This window comes from Panulirus ornatus, chromosome 55, assembly GCF_036320965.1.
Source record: "Panulirus ornatus isolate Po-2019 chromosome 55, ASM3632096v1, whole genome shotgun sequence".
NCBI lineage: Eukaryota > Metazoa > Arthropoda > Malacostraca > Decapoda > Palinuridae > Panulirus > Panulirus ornatus.
In genome coordinates, this window is record NC_092278.1 from 37,649,751 (window position 1) to 37,671,830 (window position 22,080).

The following is a 22,080-nucleotide window of genomic DNA, read 5'->3' on the forward strand; positions in this document are numbered from 1 at the left end:
TTCAGTATGATATGATGAAGCCAATGATACCTAGAAACGTATCCTAGAGTGCTAGAAGTAACGGGCCATCATGCGGTAAATTGCCTAAATTAATGATAAACATTAATTTGATATTTACGACCAGTAAATCCGAGCATTGCGTTAACATTCATCACCGAAGATTGCAAAATGTTTAGGTATTTTCCAGTTTTTGAGTGAGAGGTTAACGTAGAAGTAAGCCTGTTGGTAAGTAACGGTTGTGGGAGACATTACAGGGGAGGCGACCCTTCCAACGGCCTTACATTTAGGTGGTTGGCTGGCACAGCAATACTTGTCAAAGCAAAATAAATCTTATGGTTTTTTTTCTTGATTTGTAAGTTGTCTTAGAAATGACATAAAACTGATTTTACTTCTGGAGGAAACACATGCTGTAGCATTCAAATTGTCTTTTTCCTAATTAGACGGATTTTCCCGTACGATACGTTGGGCATGGCGCGCGAATGGATCCGTCCGTGAAAATGTACTTTCACATTCTTATGCTGTATCGTCTGCCATACAACGAACAAGTTTCGTAATATTGTAGTGCATTCCACCGTCTCGTAAATCGGATTCTCATCTTGAATTCTGAATTTGCTGTTATCAAAATCGATCATACCTATCGGGGTAGTGACTGCCATACCTGATCAGTGCTGAACAAGGTGCTTGCTGGACTGTTAAACTGTGTCTGTGGTGTCGATTTTGTGGCAATTTGAACTTCACCATAACGTCACCATGTGTCAACTATTACTTACTGATGTTCCATCACAAACCGACAACGTCTGGCATCTATAACCTCCCAAGTAAGTGATTCCATATCGTGTAGGTAAGTGGCTGGTGGTGGTGAGATCCTCCAGCCCTCCTTACCTGCTCGTCGCTGGTTACATTCACACACTTCTACTTTCGTTGCTTCCTTCACTCCCATCCTCTCTGTGCTGTTTTCGTTCATGTATTTCGTTCATAGACTTCTCTCACTTCCTTCCCTTCCCCTGCCATTATCTTCCCCTGCCTTGTTTACGTCATCTGGTGGTGGTTACCTTCAGTGGTTTAGCTATCACTAGTTAGGTCGGCGCATGATGGCATCTCAGGAGGAAAATATGATCCTTACTTAATAGCTCAGCCTGGGGGTGTGCGCAGAAGGCAGTGTCTCCGTGAGTGAATGAAGACATTAACATGGAAAAGAACATAAAAAAAAAAGGTCGTGATGTTATTGCAGAACTGTATAAAAGTGAAAATATGGAGGTTATTTCCTTCTTGGAAGAACAAAAGGCAAAGGGTTAAGCATGTTAGAAAGATGTGGACACAACAACATGCACATAAACACAAGACTTAAGATAATAACATACACGTAAACACAAGACTTGATATGATAACATACACGTAGACACAAGACTCAGTATGATAACATACACATAAACACAAGACTTAATATGAAAACATACACATTACACATACACATTAGTAGAATGAAATGTTTTGAGAAAAAATGGAGGTAAATGTATAGCTCTTCCATCTGTTTTAGTTTCATATTGCGGCTCTGCTACCAATGAATATCCCTGCTGTAGATGTTGATGTTGCTCGAGGATAGTGTAGCATATATGAGCTTTAGTCTTGATGATCCAAGGGCCATTACATTATCATGTTATTACCATCATGCAAAATATCTTGAACACTTTCTCAGGTGTTCAAGATAATATTGACGTCATTCATGCACGTAAAAGGTGAATTTTGGGGGAACAGATCCTTGTATCAAAAGAACCTCGAATGAAAGATGAATTTTACCAATATTTGTATTTCAGGCAAACTTTTGCCGTGAAGTTTAATATGATATATGCCACTTGTACAGCCAGGGAAGGTCCACTGTCATAACATGATATATGCCAGTTGTACACCCAGGGAAGGCCATGTATCATTACATGATATATGCCAATTTTTCAGTTAGGGAAGGGACTCTTTCTTAACATGATATATGCCACTTGTACAGTCAGGGAAGGTTATCTATCATGACAAGATATATGCCAGTGGTACAGCCAAGAAAGATAGTCTATTTTATCATGATATGTGCCAGTTGTTCACTCAGGATAGGTTCTCCATCTGGGGGCGATGAAGAATGTGTGGAAGGAATAGTGGTTCCAACAATGTTACATGGTTGCGAGGCGTGGGCTAAAGATAGAGTTGTGCGGAGGAGGGTGGATGTGCTGGGGTGGTTTGATCGAGTAAGTAATGAAAGGGGAAGAGAGATGTGTCGTAATAAAAAGAGTGTGGTTGAGAGAGCAGAAGAGGGTGTATTGAAATGGTTTGGTCACATGGAAAGAATGAGTGAGGAAAGATTGACCAAGAGGATATATGTGTCAGAGGTAGAGGGAAGAAGGAGAAGCGGGAGACCAAACTGGAGGTGGAAGGATGGAGTGAAAAAGATTTTGGGCTATCGGGGTTTGAACATACAGGAGGGTGAAAGGCGTGCAAGGAAAAGAGTGAATTGGAACGATGTGGTATACCGGGGTGGACGTGCTGTCAGTGGATTGAACCAGGGCATGTGAAGCGTCTGGGGTAAACCATGGAAAGTTTTGTGGGGCCCGAATGTGGAAAGGAAGCTGTGGTTCCGGTGCATTATACATGACAGCTAGAGACTGAGTGTGAACGAATGTGGCCTTTGTTGTCTTTTCCTAGCGTTACCTCGCTGGGGGGGGGGGGGGGGGGGGGGGGTTAGGGGTGATGATGCTATTTCATGTGTGGCGGGGTGGCGACATGAATGGATGAAGGCAGCGAGTATGATTATGTACACGTATATATGTATATGCCTGTGTATGTAAATGCATGTATACGTTGAAATGTATATGTATGTATATGTGCGTGTGTGGGCGTTTATGTATATACATGTATATGTGGGTGGGTTGGGCCATTCCACGTCTGTTTCCTTGCGCTACTTCGCTAATACGAGAGACGGCGATTGAGTATGATAGAAAAAAATATAATTTCCAGTTTTGCCTTTCATGTAATCATGACATTCTCTTTTCTAAATTAGTTTTTACAGGTTGCAGGTCCTGGAGTTGAACGAGGCTGTTTAGCTTGTCCTACCAACCTCCCTCAGAGCACAGAGGAGGGTAGAGTTGAGAATAGAGGAAGGCAGGGTAGAGGATAGCGAGAGAGACGGAGCTGAGATTTCATAAGGAAGCGATCCTCGTAAAACAAGATGGTGTTGCGTCTGTTACTGCCGCTCTTGTCGTGTAGCAAGGCTGTATGCTCACGCATGGCTACACAGAGATTACTGCTGGGTGTCATGATGCTCCTCGCTCTCCTGTACACTCTCCATGTTTCTTCCTACACGACCAACCGCAGGTGGAGGTACGTACGAGGTTAACAAGTGATCAAATTGTTTGTAAAGGGGGAAAAAATGCTGTGAAGGCACCCTATCTTTTACTTCTTTTCTTTGCTATACAGTCGAAGTTCTTTGTTCTTTTGGGACATCATTTCCCAGCCTCTCTTCACTACCACACGGTCCTAATGTCTTTGTTCTTGTAAGTAATTGTCTTGTGGTCTAATGATGTTCGGTTCATCTTACCTCGCCCACTCTGGCTGCTTCCTTAACATAGACTTACTTCCGCTGTCGCTGTCTCCTTGAACTCCACTCTCTCCCACTGTAGCTGTTCCCGTGACCAGCACTCCCTACCACTGTAGCTGTTCCCGTGACCAGCACTCCCTACCACTGTAGCTGTTCCCGTGACCAGCACTCCCTACCACTGTAGCTGTACCAGTGAGAACCACTCTCTATCACTGTAGATGATCCATTGACCAGCACTCCCTACCGCTGTAGATGTTCCCGTAATATCCACTGTCTACCACTGTAGATGATCCCGTGACCACCACTGTAGATGAGCCCCACTGCCTACCACTGTAGATGAGCCCCACTGCCTACCACTGTAGATGAGCCCCACTGCCTCATTCGTGTGGTCATGTTGCTGATAATATCTCCGGCAGACGACCAACGCCAGACTGGATGAAGCGAGGGAGAGCGGAGTCATGCCGGCCCACCTCAGACATCGCCTTCCTCAAGACTCACAAATGTGCATCTTCAGCCATCCAGGTCAGACACACAATATATATATATATATATATATATATATATATATATATATATATATATATATATATATATATATATTCTTTTTTTTCAAACATATTCGCCACTTCCCGCGTCAGAGAGGTAGTGTTAAGAACAGAGGACTGAGCCGTAGAGAGAAAATCCTCACTTGGCCCCCTTCTCTGTTCCTTCTTTTGGGAAAGTATAAACTGGAGCGGAGGATTTCCAGCCCCCCCCCCTCCTTCCCCTTTTAGTCGCCTTCTACGACACGCAGGGAATACGTGGGAAGTATTCTTTCTCCCCTATCCCCAGGGATGATATATATATATATATATATATATATATATATATATATATATATATATATATATATATATATATATATATTCCTAAGAGTCCACGGGGAAAATGAAACACGAAAAGTTCCCAAGTGCACTTTTGTGTGATAATCACATCATCAGAGGAGACACAAGAGAGAAATATAAGTCAGTTGATATACATCGAAGAGACGAAGCTAGGACGCCATTTGGTAAACATGCGATTGTCCAAGATAGACAACGAGCGTTCATAAACTTATCCTTTTACAAATTTTTATCAACAATAAAGTTATCTAATTTGTATAGACCATCACTAATATTAAGATTATAATTCTTTGTGTATTTAATGATAAAAGATTCACTGATATTTCTCGTGATAATAGAGTTAATAACTGAGATAGCATTACCCCAGTCAACACAATGATCATAGTTTTTAACGTGATTAAACAAGGCATTTGATTATTGTCCCGTTCTCATACTATATTTATGTTGCTTAAGTCTAGCAGAAAGATCCTTACCAGTTTACCCGACATAAAATTTATCACAATTTCCACATGGCACTTTATAGATGCATCCAAGAGAATTTTCTGGTGAATTCCTGATTAAGATATTCTTTATAGTATTATTGTTGCTTAAGGCAATATTTACATTAAAGGATTTAAGCAACATGGGAAGTAAAGTAAAATTATTATTAAAAGGGAGAACTAAAAGATTCTTGGTGTCAAAGGGAGGTTTGGACTCAACTCTATAAAATGATTTTGCTAGCTTAAGGGACTTATCAATGAAAGATCTAGGGTATTTTAACTTAGATCCAGTAGAATATATCTTCTGAAACTCATCATCAATAAACTCTGGACTGCAAATACGTAATGCCCTAAGGAACATAGATTGAAATGATGATAATTTAACTCTGTCATGTTGAGATGAGTAATAATGGATATATGAGCATACATTGGTAGGTTTTCTGTATATGCTAAACTTAAACTTGTTTCCTTGCCTATGGATCATGCAATCTAAAAATGGTAACATACCATTATTTTCATTTTCTACAGTAAACTTGATGGAAGGTACTAAATTGTTAAGTAAGGGGAGGAATGTTTGTAAATTTTCATTTGTTGGGCAAACACAAAGAATATCATCTACATACCTAAACCAAATTGCATTAGAAGGTAAGATATCCTTTAGTAATTTTGTTTCTTTCTTAACATGGCCAATCACAAGAGCAAAGCAACCAAGTATGATGCACGTTTAGGATACACCAGTCTTACCTCACCAGTCATATCTCTACACATGAAGTATTCCTGACCCACTCCAATGACGTCCCTGCACCAGAAGAACACACGAACATATTCATAAGACGACTTCAAATTCAGCCACAAGTCAGCCACATAAATAAGTCATGAGCAACATACACAAAATCAACCAGAAACGTGTCTTCCCACCCTTCCTCCCGCTCATACAAACAGGACAATGAAACTTGACACCGCTCACCTGCTACACAACGTCGCTACACGTTCAACCTTCACGTTAAACACTGTGACACACACCACTCCAAGCTCTCACAGGTACCTTCATCCACACCTGACTACACAACAACACTTACAGGTATCTTTAACAACTCCTGACTACACAACAACACTGACGGGTGTCGTAAACAACTGCTGACCACACAACAACACTTACAGGTTGTCTTGAAATCAAGCATCTGATTTCCGTAATTAATGGACTGATTGACAGGGTAATGATCCTCTTGTGTCTGACATAACTATGTAAATCCTCATGATTTTATTTGAGAATACACGGTTCTCTCTCTCTCTCTCTCTCTCTCTCTCTCTCTCTCTCTCTCTCTCTCTCTCTCTCTCTCTCTCTCTCTCTCTCTCTCTCTGTGTATATGTATATATATATATATATATATATATATATATATATATATATATATATATATATATATATATATATATATGTAGTGATTATTGCAGAACATCTTGTTCCGGTATGGTCTGAGACACAACCTCCACTTCGCTTTACCTGACTTCGGCAACTACTTCGGCGGTGGACTAAGGCCATTCCACTCTGGTATGTTGGTGGCTTCTCCCTGGTACAAACTCGGAGTCAACATTATGGCCATCCACACCAAGTGGGACCATCTTGAGGTCAGTAAAGAGATACAAAGTATATATTTGTATTTGAAAAGTAATACTTATTAAATCTAGACTAAACCATTCACTTTCTTGTTGATAAAGATTCTTTCTTATTCGTGAGGTGAAACTTACATGGTTCTTAACAAAATGGTACGAAAATATATCATAAACTGTCTTGCAAAGTTAGTTAGTTGTGTCTCCTTTTCGCTCGAAGGCAACCTACAGGTTGTGCTACTTTAACAACCCATGCCTCCAGTTGTTGACGATATGGCAACCCTGCAGGTTATGCTCGTCTAACAACCCATCGGTTGTTGATGAGAGGTCAACCTGGATAGATAGTGAGGTCATGATCTTGATAGATATTCATGTCTCGCTCTTGATCACGTGTTACCACACACTTAACCAACACGGCTCACCAATGTGACGAATCACGCTAATATATAGCAACACACGAATGTAACACAGCACGGTAGTATGAAGCAACACACGAATGTGACACAGCACGGTAGTATGAAGCAACACACGAATGTGACACAGCACGGTAGTATGAAGCAACACACGAGTGACACAGCATATTAGTATGAAGCAGCACATCAGAGCGACACAATGCACTAATATGACACAGTGCACCAGTATGATAGCATATTCATGTGACGCAGCACAAAAGATGGTGCCCCACGAGTGTAGAACTCCCTCCCCGTACAGTACAAGAGATGGTGCCCCACGAGTGTAGAACTCCCTCCCCGTACAGTACAAGAGATGGTGCCCCACGAGTGTAGAACTCCCTCCCCGTACAGTACAAGAGATGGGACCCCACGAGTGTAGAACTCCCTCCCCCGTACAGTACAAGAGATGGGCCCCCACCAGTGTACAACTCCCTCCACGTACAGTACAAGAGATGGTGCCCCACGAGTGTAGAACTCCCTCCCCGTACAGTACAAGAGATGGGACCCCACGAGTGTAGAACTCCCTCCCCCGTACAGTACAAGAGATGGGCCCCCACCAGTGTACAACTCCCTCCACGTACAGTACAAGAGATGGTGCCCCACGAGTGTAGAACTCCCTCCCCGTACAGTACAAGAGATGGTGCTTCCCTCCAAGTATGGTACAGACAGGTTACCATACACACGATAATGTTATCAGCAATTTACGTCAGGATGATTGTAAAGGAAGCAAATCATACATTTTTCAGTGTCAAAAGTGTCTTGCTTGAGATAGGATGTTAAGAGACAATATACAAGACATGTTCAGCCCACTTGAGAATAAACATAAGACTTCTTCATGCACCACTTGAGGAAACAAGGCTTGCTAGAATGTTACTGCCCACCTGAAACTCAGAAACATCAAGAACTTGATATGTAGAGAAGAACATCTTACGTTCACTGGTGAACATGACATCAAGAATGTTACATGTTGCTGTACAGAACATCTTACGTTCACTGGGGAACATGACATCAAGAATCTTACATGTTGCTGTACAGAAGAACATCTTACGTTCACTGGTGAACATGACATCAAGAATCTTACATGTTGCTGTACAGAAGAACATCTTACGTTCACTGGTGAAGGTGACAAACACGTTCCCTGAGGAAATGATAATCCAAACGTAAACAGATATTTTCCTGCAGAAGACATATCTTGCGTCAGGTGGTGAGTGACATGCATGCAGGATGGCACAGGCCGTCGGAAAGAGCACAAGGAAGTTCCACAGTCTGTATCCTAGTCATGCGAGGCTAAGAAATAGTGTTTAGCAGGAGATGATAAACACAAGATACAAGGGATAGTTACACTAACATAACAAGTATCGCCACACTGCATGTAGGACTTGATTATTATTTAACGTTGTCCTCGCCAGCATTTTCCTGTATGCTTTTATACTGTATTTTATTTTATTGCTTTATTTTACTGTATTTTATTGCCAAATAAATGAAATCTAAGACAGATAGAGCCAGGAGTTTCTCTGGAAGGAGTGTGAAGTGTGAGATGAAGTTGGTTAAGTTTATATTTGTATGTTTGGTAGGTGGAGCGAGTAATGCCCAGGGACACAGTCTACCTCACCATCGTCAGAGAACCAGCCGATCTCTTCGAGTCTCTGTATGTGTACACCAACATGGAAAAGGTCGGTCTTGGCTGTGTATCTGTCTGGCTCCACAACACATTAATGTTATAGCTTTCACTTGTGGTCGATCATGTTAAGTGTCGCTTCAATATCATGTCTACCTACAACTTGTAACGTTTTGTCCCTAAGATCTTAAAAAGATCATTTTTTTCCTCAAACATCTACCATTTTGTTCATAAGCAATAGAACAGTTAGTTCCTAAACCCAGGAACATGTTTCTTACAATAACTTGTGACCATAGACCCCATTGTTCTTATGTTATACGTCTTGTAATCTAATTTTTTTTTGTCTCATATCATGAAGCATTCTGTTTTCAGACCAGAGAGCTGCTCATTGATCAGGGAGTTCTTGGTCCTCAGACTATGACTATGTTTTCAGACCATAGTCCTGAGTCTGACCTGTTTTTCAGACAAGGGAATCCTTGGTTTTCAGACCATGAGCAGGACTTTGTGTCATGGAGTCTGTGTTTTCAGATCAGAGAATTTTGGTTTTCAGACATTGGTTCTCTTTCCCCCCGGTCATGAAACTATAATTGTCTCAGGGAATGGATGTGTTTGTATTCATACCACAAGCTTGGCCTTGTGTGGTCAGATGTAGTTATTCATTAGATTATGAATTACATTGTTGTTCCATTTATGACCTAGCTTCTCCAGCCACTGTCACCTTGACTGATCCCTCATGACATGGCTTCTCCAACACCCTCACCAGTTCCAGCTTATCTTTGTATCTTCTTCATCTTTCCACGTGTCACCTCGTGTCTCCCCAGATGTCTTTGGCTCACATTCCCTGACCTACAACCCTGCCGCTCACACCTCCAGCATGTCCCTCCCTCCCTCCCTCCCTCACAACCCATCTTTATGGTTCCTCACAAGATACCTACCTCCTCCTTTCTTGTGGTCTCAAGCCTTTTCCCTCTCGCCCCCTCTTACATTTCTTCTGTCTCGCCCCCTCTTGCATCTCTTCCTCTTCTGTCTCGCCCCCTCTTACATCTCTTCCTCTTCTATCTCCCCCTCTTACATCTCTTCCTCTTCTATCTCCCCCTCTTACATCTCTTCCTCTTCTGTTTCCCACTCTTGTTTCTCCCTCTCTTGCGTCTCTTCCTCTTCCATTTCCGCCTCACATGACTCTTCCGTTTTTCTCTCCAACTCTTAGACCTCCATTTCTTACGTCTACCCATCCCACATCTTGTGCTGCTCCACCTGCTCCACTCCCAGTTCCCGTGTGTACTGCAGGTGTACAACAAGACAGTGGAAGAGTACGTTCTGAGTGTACCGGCAGAGGCCCCGCGACACCATAAATACATTGGTTACAACCAGATGGTCTGGGACCTGGGCATGCCTGAGCCTCATATGAACAACCTCACAGCTGTACAACACCTGGTAAGTTGTGAGGAGAGTCATCATCCATGTTGTTATGTATTATACAGTGTTGTTACTCTGTATCTTATGTATTATACAGTGTTGTTACTCTGTATCTTATGTATTATACAGTGTTGTTACTCTGTATCTTATGTATTATACAGTGTTGTTACTCTGTATCTTATGTATCATACAGTGTTGTTACTCTGTATCTTATGTATTATACAGTGTTGTTACTCTGTATCTTATGTATTATACAGTGTTGTTACTCTGTATCTTATGTATTATACAGTGTTGTTACTCTGTATCTTATGTATTATACAGTGTTGTTACTCTGTATCTTATGAGTGTACATATGTTAAGGATAACATGACAACAACTGGGTTAACGTGGCAGCAGTTCGGCTAAAGATACCGTGACAACAGCTTAGGTAAAGATAACATGACAACAACATAGGTAAGGGTAACGTAACAACAGTTGAGGTAAAGATAACATGACAACAGCTGAGGTAAAGATGACGTGACAACAGCTGAGGTAAGGATAACGGGACAACAGCTGAGGTAAGTCTAACGTGACAACAGCTGTATGAACTAGTGAAGGGTGTCTCAATGAGCAGTAATAAACTATTGATGCAAGCAGGAATGTTATTGATATTTTACTCAGCTATTTGATGGATAGCTTCATTAACATCCTTTTCTTACATGAGTAGTCTGTATAGACTGTGAATACATTGCATTATGATGACGACACACTTGATATAGAGTAACTCAGGTCACATGTGTTCGATCATCGTATACATTAGCTGGGACCAGAGTCATGAAGATTATCTTACGATTATCTTCAGCCTCTTCCAACATACGTCAAGTATGAGGGGAAGTAGATTGACGTCATACGATGTTGTTCATTATGTGTAGGTGAGACGTGCGGAGGAGCAGTTCAACCTGGTGATGGTGGCGGATAGGATGGAGGAGTCGCTGGTGTTGATGAGTCACCTGCTATGTTGGAACCTGACCGACGTCCTCGTTCTCAAAGTGAACGCCAGAAGCCTCAAGGTAAGCACTGGTCTCCTCCTCTTATGACGGTCACACAACGTTGTACAATCACACGTTGTTCTCTCTACTGCACCAACATATTGTGTGGCAAGATCACGGTCTAGTGCACCAACATATTGTGTGGCAAGATCACGGTCTAGTGCACCAACATACTGTGTGGCAAGATCACGGTCTAGTGCACCAACATACTGTGTGGCAAGATCACGGTCTACTGCACCAACATACTGTGTGGCAAGATCACGGTCTAGTGCACCAACATACTGTGTGGCAAGATCACGGTCTAGTGCACCAACATACTGTGTGGCAAGATCACAGTCTCGTATATTATACATTATATTATGCTTTATCGCTGTCTCCCGCGTTAGCGAGGTAGCGCTAGGAAACAGCCCAACCCACTCACATACATATGTATATACATAAATGTCCATACACGCACATACACATACCTATACATCTCAACATATATATATATATATATATATATATATATAAACACATGTACATAATTCATACTGTCTGCCCTTATTCATTCCCGTCGCCACTCCGCCACACATGAAATGAAAACCCCCTCCCCCGCATGTGCGCTAGGAAAGACAACAAAGGCCACATTCGTTCACAGTCAGTCTCTAGCTGTCATGTATAATGCACCGAAACCACAGCTCCCTTTCCAAATCCAAGCCCCATAAAACTATCCATATTTTACCCAGACACTTCACATGCCCTGGTTCAATCCATTGACAGCACGTCGACCCCGGTATACCACATCGTTTCAGTGCACTCTATTCCTTGCACGCCTTTCACCCTCCTGCATGTTCAGGCCACGATCAGTCAAAATCTTTTTCACTCCATCTTTCCACCTCCACTTTGGTCTCCCACTTCTCCTCGTTCCCTCCACCTCTGACACATATATCCTCTTGGTCAATCTTTCCTCACTCATTATCTCCGTGTGACCAAACCATTTCAAAACACCCTCTCTGCTCTCTCAACCACACTCTTTTTATTACCACACATCTCTCTTACCCTTTCATTACTTACTCGATCAAACCACCTCACACCACATATTGTCCTCAAATACCTCATTTCCAGCACATCCACCCTCCTCCGCACAACTCTATCTATAGCCCACGCCTCGCAACCATATATCATTGTTAGAACCACTATTCCTTCAAACATACCCATTTTTGCTTTCAAAGATAACGTTCTCGACTTCCACACATTTTTCAACGCTCCCAGAACTTTCCCCCCCTCCCCCACCCTATGATTCACTTCCGCTTCCATAGTTCATCCGCTGCCAAATCCACTCCCAGATATCTAAAACACTTCACTTCCTCCAGTTTTTCTCCATTCAAACTTACCTCCTAAATGACTTGTCCCTCAACCCTATTGTACCTAATAACCTAGCTCTTATTCACATTTACTCTCAGCTTTCTTCTTTCACACACTTTACCAAACTCAGTCCCTAGCTTCTGCAGTTTCTCACCCGAATCAGCCACCAGTGATGTATCATCAGCGAACAACAACTGACTCACTTCCCAAGCTCTCTCATCTACAACAGACTGCATGCTTGTCCCTCTTTCCAAAACTCGTGCATTCACCTCCCTAACAACTCCATCCATAAACAAATTAAACAACCATGGAGACATCACGCACCCCTGCCGCAAACCAACATTCACTGAGAACCAATCACTTTCCTCTCTTCCTACACGTACACATGCCTTACATCCTCGATAAAAACTTTTCGCTGCTTCTAACAACTTGCCTCCCACACCATACATTCTTAATACCTTCCACAGAGCATCTCTATCAACTCTATCGTATGGCTTCTCCAGATGCATAAATGCTACATAGAAATCCATTTGCTTTTCTAAGTATTTCTCACATACATTTTTCAAAGCAAACACCTGATCCACATATCCTCTACCACTTCTGAAACCACTTTGCTCTTCCCCAATCTGGTGCTCTGTACATGCCTTCACCCTCTCAATCAATACCCTCCCATATAATTTCCCACGAATACTCAACAAAGTTATACCTCTGTAATTTGAGCACTCACTCTTATCCCCTTTGCCTTTGTACAATGGCACTATGCAAGCATTCCGCCAGTCCTCAGGTACCTCACCATGAGTCATATATACATTGAATAACCTTACCAACCAGTCAACAATACTGTCACCCCTTTTCTAATAAATTCCACTGCAATACCATCCAAACCCGCCGCCTTACCGGCTTTCATCTTCCGCAAAGCTTTTACTACCTCTTCTCTGTTTACCAAATCATTTCCCCTAACCCTCTCACTTTGCACACCACCTCGACCAAAACACCCTATATCTGCCACTCTATTATCAAACCCATTCAACAAACCTTCAAAATACTGACTCCATCTCCTCACATCACCACTACTTGTTATCACCTCCTCATTAGCCCCCTTCACTGATGTTCCCATTTGTTCCCTTGTCTTACGCACTTTATTTATCTCCTTCCAAAACATCTTTTTATTCTCCCTAAAATTTGATGATAATCTCTCGCCCCAACTCTCATTTGCCCTCTTTTTCACCTCTTGCACCTTTCTCTTGACCTCCTGCCTCTTTCTTTTATACATCTCCCACTCATTTGCATTATTTCCCTGCAAAAATCGTCCAAATGCCTCTCTCTTCTCTTTCACTAATGATCTTACTTCTTCATCCCACCACTCACTACCCTTTCTAATCTGCCCACCTCCCACGCTTCTCATGCCACAAGCATACTTATATATATATATATATATATATATATATATATATATATATATATATATATATATATATATATATATATATTTATATTAATTTTATCTAGTAATCACAGGACCACTTTCTATCATAACGAAATGATTTTTCCCAGGACGTTTTTCCAACGGCTGCGCTACTGCTCGTAGCAGGGAAATACGGACTCCTTTGGTGTGAGATGCCCTTGGAAGAGATTATTTCTGGTGGTAAAACCTTGCCAAGGGTGAATTTTACTCATAGAAGTGACTCAATATGATTTCTTCTGTCAACAGTTCAAGAGGAGCATGAGCCCAGAAGTTCGGGAGGTCCTGACACACAAGCTGGCGTCCGATTACCTTGTGTATGACCACTTCGTCAGGCGGTTTGACGAGCTGGTGCATGACTTCGGGAGGGAGAGGATGGCTGGTGAGGTGGCCAGACTCAGGCTTCTGACAGACCAGCTCACAAAGACCTGTGGCTTTGTGAAGAAGGAGTCCAGTATGATGGCCGGCGCTGAGAGGCCTTCCTCTAACATGGTGAGTTGTATCGCAGACTAGCTATAGCCAGTGTTGGAGCGACTATAGCCACTGTTGGAGTGACTCTAGCCATAACTACAGTCTGTGTTGGAGTGACTCTAGCCATAACTATAGTCTGTGTTGGAGTGACTCTAGCCATAACTATAGCCAGTGTTGGAGTGACTCTAGCCATAACTATAGTCTGTATTGGAGTGACTCTAGCCATGACTATGGTCAATATAAAGTGATTCATACAGACCCAGGGTGTACAGCAGACTGTGGCAGACCCAGGGTGTACAGCAGACTGTGGCAGACCCAGGGTGTACAGCAGACTGTGGCAGACCCAGGGTGTACAGCAGACTGTGGCAGACCCAGGGTGTACAGCAGACTGTGGCAGACCCAGGGTGTACAGCAGACTGTGGCAGACCCAGGGTGTACAGCAGACTGTGGCAGACCCAGGGTGTACAGCAGACTGTGGCAGACCCAGGGTGTACAGCAGACTGTGGCAGACCCAGGGTGTACAGCAGACTGTGGCATACCCAGGGTGTACAGCAGACTGTGGCAGACCCAGGGTGTACAGCAGACTGTGGCAGACCCAGGGTGTACAGCAGACTGTGGCAGACCCAGGGTGTACAGCAGACTGTGGCAGACCCAGGGTGTACAGCAGACTGTGGCAGATCCAGTGTGTGTACAGCAGACTAAAGCAGTGTGCAATGTGTTACAGGTGGATGGGTATAAGGCAGAGTCGGGCAATAGCCGATGTACACAGTACACCAGGACTGAGCTGTCCTTCATCAACTTACTGAGGGGACAACACAGGATGGAGGTGGCCAGGAAGTAAGTCAAACATGCTGTCACTTTCATATCAGTTTGTTCACTTATTTTCATTTTCTTCTGGTTAATCTTTTTTGTTTATATTAAAGAAATATATTTGTAACGTTCATATCAGACATGATGTGTAATATGATATCTGGAATATAACCTATGTCAGGTAATATATATATATATATATATATATATATATATATATATATATATATATATATATATATATATATATATATATATATATATATAAGATGAATTTATCGCTGTACCCTTGACAGACTATCCTCCACCTGTACCCTTGACAGACTATCCTCCACCTGTACCCTTGACAGACTATCCTCCACCTGTACCCTTGACAGGCTATCCTCCACCTGTACCCTTGACAGACTATCCTCCACCTGTACCCTTGACAGACTATCCTCCACCTTTACCCTTGCCTGACTATCCTCCACCTGTACCCTTGACAGACTATCCTCCACCTGTACCCTTGCCTGACTATCCTCCACCTGTACCCTTGCCTGACTATCCTCCACCTGTACCCTTGCCTGACTATCCTCCACCTGTACCCTTGCCTGACTATCCTCCACCTGTACCCTTGCCTGACTATCCTCCACCTGTACCCTTGCCTGACTATCCTCCACCTGTACCCTTGACAGACTATCCTCCACCTGTACCCTTGACAGACTTTCCTCCACCTGTACCCTTGACAGACTATCCTCCACCTGTACCCTTGCCTGACTATCCTCCACCTGTACCCTTGCCTGACTATCCTCCACCTGTACCCTTGACAGACTATCCTCCACCTGTACCCTTGACAGACTATCCTCCACCTGTACCCTTGCCTGACTATCCTCCACCTGCAACAATGTTTTGATGGTAGGCATGAGTGGTTGAGTCACATGATGATAACCTCAGGGATGTGGTGCTGGAAGGATGTGGTCAGGTGGACGAAAAAATACGATCACTTCCACACCTCGACCATGACTGTAAACTTGTCATTCTTGTTCCATTGATTTAGAAGAATTTACGATTACAATGGAAAATACGACACTCCCTCCCTGGATGGTTATAACCTGGATAGTTATAACTTGGGTAGTTATAACCTGGATCGCTATAACCTGGATGGCTATAACCTGGGTCACTATAACCTGGATGGTTATAATGTACATGGTCAATATGGATGGCTATAACTTGGATGGGCAATATGGATACAAGAGGTGACGTGATGGTGGAGAATATCCACAACACTGAGGCATTACTGACTGCAGGATGGTCATAGGTCGAGAATGTTGACCTCGGCCTCGGTCACACCAGTGTTGGACGACCTCGTTACGGCCAGGGAGGGAGTGAGAGAGCCATTGTGATGACCAAAATAAGGATGAACAAAAGCTACATAGTAATGGGTCCAGAGTTCATGACCGCGCACTACCAGCCACTTGCTGTATGTAGTAAGTGGGTTTGATCCTGTGGTTTTCACTGATGTGTGTGTGTGTCACCCAATTGGATGGGGTCGTAACCCATTGTTCGTCCTCTTTCAATCTGGCGAAAAGGTTGGAATAGGTTCCTGATAGAGGCATTAGTGTGATGGACATTTTAGCTAAGATGTATGAACCGTCTTATATGATGAGTGAGCATCAGTACGCGCCTCCTCCATCATGCTAGGTTCCATCCAGGTTCAAGATTTGGTGTGAATATTCTCACGACTCCTGGCCATCACGGCAAATATTCACTACCAATATTCTCTCCCAGCAGGTCGTCAATTGATTCGTTACGCACACTGGATAACGCTATCTTAACGTTATGGGACGAGAGCAAACACCAGGGTTAAACCTACCTATAATACAAGAGATAAGAAAACACGATAACAAAAGCACATTTAATCGGATTCAAACACGTTCGTTAACACTTAACATTCAATATTCCACATTCTACATTCCTGGTAAGATATCAAACAGGAGATCCCCCTTCCTGTACGACAAGTTGATTATAAAGATATGATACAAGATAAATGTATTCGTTGGGTCATTCGATGACAAGTTATATTGTCACACTGAGACCCAACACGACACAGGCAAACATCTTAATGTAGGGCAGTGTTGGCTACGGGGTTTTGAGACCCAGAAACCCAGCCTTACCTGCTGGGGTCGTACGACGTGATGGCTGAAGGACTGATGGGCAAGCAGTCGTCAGGGAGTTTTATGTATGGAGGAGCCGCCACCCGGGAGCGGCCAGCCCCGACCTGACCGGCTGTGGTAGGTAGGAATGACCACAATGACGTACTCTGGATTGGTCTAAAGACTGATTGCCACGCCCTCATCCCGATGTGATTGGCTACAGCCAAGACCACATTTCTACGTCTACAGACAAGACACAGACAGGACCATATTTCTGTCTACAGACAAGACACACATTGGACACATTTCTGTATTTACAGACAAGACACAGACAGGACCATATTTCTGTCTACAGACAAGACACACATTGGACACATTTCTGTATTTACAGACAAGACACAGACAGGACCATATTTCTGTCTACAGACAAGACACACATTGGACACATTTCTGTATTTACAGACAAGACACAGACAAGACCACATTGCTATGTTATAGAAAGTAAACAACTGTACTGGATTTAATTGCTTGTTCACAGGTTTGGACTACGGATCAGTCCCGGTGTGGATGCCCTGCCACTTGGTCCACACATGCTGGAGAACCCTGGTAATATTGCTGAAACTATCAACAGCCTTAAGAAAGTGCTGACACACACAGACCAGTAGATCAAGAATATGATGAAACATGCAAGAGATACAGTGAGGTTAATAGCAAAGTATTACCCAGGTATATTGTCGCCATCCAACACACAGTAGCTTGTCTTCGTCGCCCAGAGATGGACCCACACAGAGATGGACCCACCCAGAGATGGACCCACCCAGAGATGGACCCACACAGAGATGGACCCACCCAGAGATGGACTCACCCAGAGATGGGCCCACCCAGAGATGGACCCACCAAGAGCAAGACTCGGAACAGAGCTGAACTTACAACAGAACTGGACTCACAACAGAGCTGGACTTACAACTGAACTGGACCCACCAAGAGCTGGACTCACAACAGAGCTGGACTTACAACAGAACTGGACTCACAACAGAGCTGGACTTACAACTGAACTGGACCCACCAAGAGCTGGACTCACAACAGAGCTGGACTTACAACTGAACTGGACCCACCAAGAGCTGGACTCACAACAGAGCTAAACCCACAACAGAACTGGACTCGCAACAGAGCTGGACTTACCACAGAGCCGGACTCAAAACAGAGCTGGACTCACAACAGAAATGGACCCACCAAGAGCTTGACTCACAACAGAACTGGACTCATAACAGAGCTGGAGTCACAACAGAACTGGACTCACAACAGAACTGGACTCATAACAGAGCTGGAGTCACAACAGAATTGGACTCACAACAGAGCTGGACTCTGGACTCACAACAGAGCTGGAGTCACAACAGAGCTGGACTCACAACAGAGCTGGAGTTACAACAGAGCTGGAGTCACAACAGAGCTGGAGTCACAACAGAGCTGGACTCGCAACAGAGCTGGACTCGCAACAGAGCTGGAGTTACAACAGAGCTGAAGTCACAACAGAGCTGGACTCGCAACAGAGCTGGACTCACAACAGAACTGGACTCACAACAGAACTGGACTCACAACAGAGCTGGAGTCACAACAGAGGCGGCTGACGCTAGCCCCTTATCCCCATGTCTCTCCTGACGCTAACACATGTCCTCATGTGGCGGCTGACGCTAGCCCCTTATCCCCATGTCTCTCCTGACGCTAACACATGTCCTCATGTGGCGGCTGACGCTAGCCCCTTATCCCCATGTCTCTCCTGACGCTAACACATGTCCTCATGTGGCGGCTGACGCTAGCCCCTTATCCCCATGTCTCTCCTGACGCTAACACATGTCCTCATGTGGCGGCTGACGCTAGCCCCTTATCCCCATGTCTCTCCTGACGCTAACACATGTCCTCATGTGGCGGCTGACGCTAGCCCCTTATCCCCATGTCTCTCCTGACGCTAACACATGTCCTCATGTGGCGGCTGACGCTAGCCCCTTATCCCCATGTCTCTCCTGACGCTAACACATGTCCTCATGTGGCGGCTGACGCTAGCCCCTTATCCCCATGTCTCTCCTGACGCTAACACATGTCCTCATGTGGCGGCTGACGCTAGCCCCTTATCCCCATGTCTCTCCTGACGCTAACACATGTCCTCATGTGGCGGCTGACGCTAGCCCCTTATCCCCATGTCTCTCCTGACGCTAACACATGTCCTCATGTGGCGGCTGACGCTAGCCCCTTATCCCCATGTCTCTCCTGACGCTAACACATGTCCTCATGTGGCGGCTGACGCTAGCCCCTTATCCCCATGTCTCTCCTGACGCTAACACATGTCCTCATGTGGCGGCTGACGCTAGCCCCTTATCCCCATGTCTCTCCTGACGCTAACACATGTCCTCATGTGGCGGCTGACGCTAGCCCCTTATCCCCATGTCTCTCCTGACGCTAACACATGTCCTCATGTGGCGGCTGACGCTAGCCCCTTATCCCCATGTCTCTCCTGACGCTAACACATGTCCTCATGTGGCGGCTGACGCTAGCCCCTTATCCCCATGTCTCTCCTGACGCTAACACATGTCCTCATGTGGCGGCTGACGCTAGCCCCTTATCCCCATGTCTCTCCTGACGCTAACACATGTCCTCATGTGGCGGCTGACGCTAGCCCCTTATCCCCATGTCTCTCCTGACGCTAACACATGTCCTCATGTGGCGGCTGACGCTAGCCCCTTATCCCCATGTCTCTCCTGACGCTAACACATGTCCTCATGTGGCGGCTGACGCTAGCCCCTTATCCCCATGTCTCTCCTGACGCTAACACATGTCCTCATGTGGCGGCTGACGCTAGCCCCTTATCCCCATGTCTCTCCTGACGCTAACACATGTCCTCATGTGGCGGCTGACGCTAGCCCCTTATCCCCATGTCTCTCCTGACGCTAACACATGTCCTCATGTGGCGGCTGACGCTAGCCCCTTATCCCCATGTCTCTCCTGACGCTAACACATGTCCTCATGTGGCGGCTGACGCTAGCCCCTTATCCCCATGTCTCTCCTGACGCTAACACATGTCCTCATGTGGCGGCTGACGCTAGCCCCTTATCCCCATGTCTCTCCTGACGCTAACACATGTCCTCATGTGGCGGCTGACGCTAGCCCCTTATCCCCATGTCTCTCCTGACGCTAACACATGTCCTCATGTGGCGGCTGACGCTAGCCCCTTATCCCCATGTCTCTCCTGACGCTAACACATGTCCTCATGTGGCGGCTGACGCTAGCCCCTTATCCCCATGTCTCTCCTGACGCTAACACATGTCCTCATGTGGCGGCTGACGCTAGCCCCTTATCCCCATGTCTCTCCTGACGCTAACACATGTCCTCATGTGGCGGCTGACGCTAGCCCCTTATCCCCATGTCTCTCCTGACGCTAACACATGTCCTCATGTGGCGGCTGACGCTAGCCCCTTATCCCCATGTCTCTCCTGACGCTAACACATGTCCTCATGTGGCGGCTGACGCTAGCCCCTTATCCCCATGTCTCTCCTGACGCTAACACATGTCCTCATGTGGCGGCTGACGCTAGCCCCTTATCCCCATGTCTCTCCTGACGCTAACACATGTCCTCATGTGGCGGCTGACGCTAGCCCCTTATCCCCATGTCTCTCCTGACGCTAACACATGTCCTCATGTGGCGGCTGACGCTAGCCCCTTATCCCCATGTCTCTCCTGACGCTAACACATGTCCTCATGTGGCGGCTGACGCTAGCCCCTTATCCCCATGTCTCTCCTGACGCTAACACATGTCCTCATGTGGCGGCTGACGCTAGCCCCTTATCCCCATGTCTCTCCTGACGCTAACACATGTCCTCATGTGGCGGCTGACGCTAGCCCCTTATCCCCATGTCTCTCCTGACGCTAACACATGTCCTCATGTGGCGGCTGACGCTAGCCCCTTATCCCCATGTCTCTCCTGACGCTAACACATGTCCTCATGTGGCGGCTGACGCTAGCCCCTTATCCCCATGTCTCTCCTGACGCTAACACATGTCCTCATGTGGCGGCTGACGCTAGCCCCTTATCCCCATGTCTCTCCTGACGCTAACACATGTCCTCATGTGGCGGCTGACGCTAGCCCCTTATCCCCATGTCTCTCCTGACGCTAACACATGTCCTCATGTGGCGGCTGACGCTAGCCCCTTATCCCCATGTCTCTCCTGACGCTAACACATGTCCTCATGTGGCGGCTGACGCTAGCCCCTTATCCCCATGTCTCTCCTGACGCTAACACATGTCCTCATGTGGCGGCTGACGCTAGCCCCTTATCCCCATGTCTCTCCTGACGCTAACACATGTCCTCATGTGGCGGCTGACGCTAGCCCCTTATCCCCATGTCTCTCCTGACGCTAACACATGTCCTCATGTGGCGGCTGACGCTAGCCCCTTATCCCCATGTCTCTCCTGACGCTAACACATGTCCTCATGTGGCGGCTGACGCTAGCCCCTTATCCCCATGTCTCTCCTGACGCTAACACATGTCCTCATGTGGCGGCTGACGCTAGCCCCTTATCCCCATGTCTCTCCTGACGCTAACACATGTCCTCATGTGGCGGCTGACGCTAGCCCCTTATCCCCATGTCTCTCCTGACGCTAACACATGTCCTCATGTGGCGGCTGACGCTAGCCCCTTATCCCCATGTCTCTCCTGACGCTAACACATGTCCTCATGTGGCGGCTGACGCTAGCCCCTTATCCCCATGTCTCTCCTGACGCTAACACATGTCCTCATGTGGCGG

At 45.4% G+C, this 22,080-nt stretch overlaps 1 protein-coding gene across 3 annotated transcripts; it reads left to right on the plus strand.

Moving 5' to 3' along the window:
- The first annotated feature begins 473 nt into the window (after positions 1-473).
- On the plus strand, positions 474-18,785 carry LOC139765711 (galactosylceramide sulfotransferase-like). 3 transcript variants are annotated; one of them, XM_071693496.1, is made up of 10 exons: positions 474-818; positions 3,041-3,360; positions 3,994-4,099; positions 6,393-6,566; positions 8,575-8,673; positions 9,888-10,052; positions 10,946-11,083; positions 14,121-14,363; positions 15,067-15,179; positions 17,823-18,771. In XM_071693496.1, exons 2-10 carry the CDS (start codon positions 3,209-3,211, stop codon positions 17,947-17,949), a joined length of 1,317 nt encoding a protein of 438 aa, XP_071549597.1. In that variant the 5' UTR covers positions 474-818; positions 3,041-3,208; the 3' UTR covers positions 17,950-18,771. The 3 variants fall into 3 exon arrangements, with proteins under 3 accessions (XP_071549597.1, XP_071549598.1, XP_071549599.1); XM_071693497.1 differs by having other exon boundaries at positions 3,050-3,360; XM_071693498.1 differs by having other exon boundaries at positions 475-818; positions 9,906-10,052; positions 17,823-18,785.
- The last annotated feature ends 3,295 nt before the right edge of the window (positions 18,786-22,080 follow it).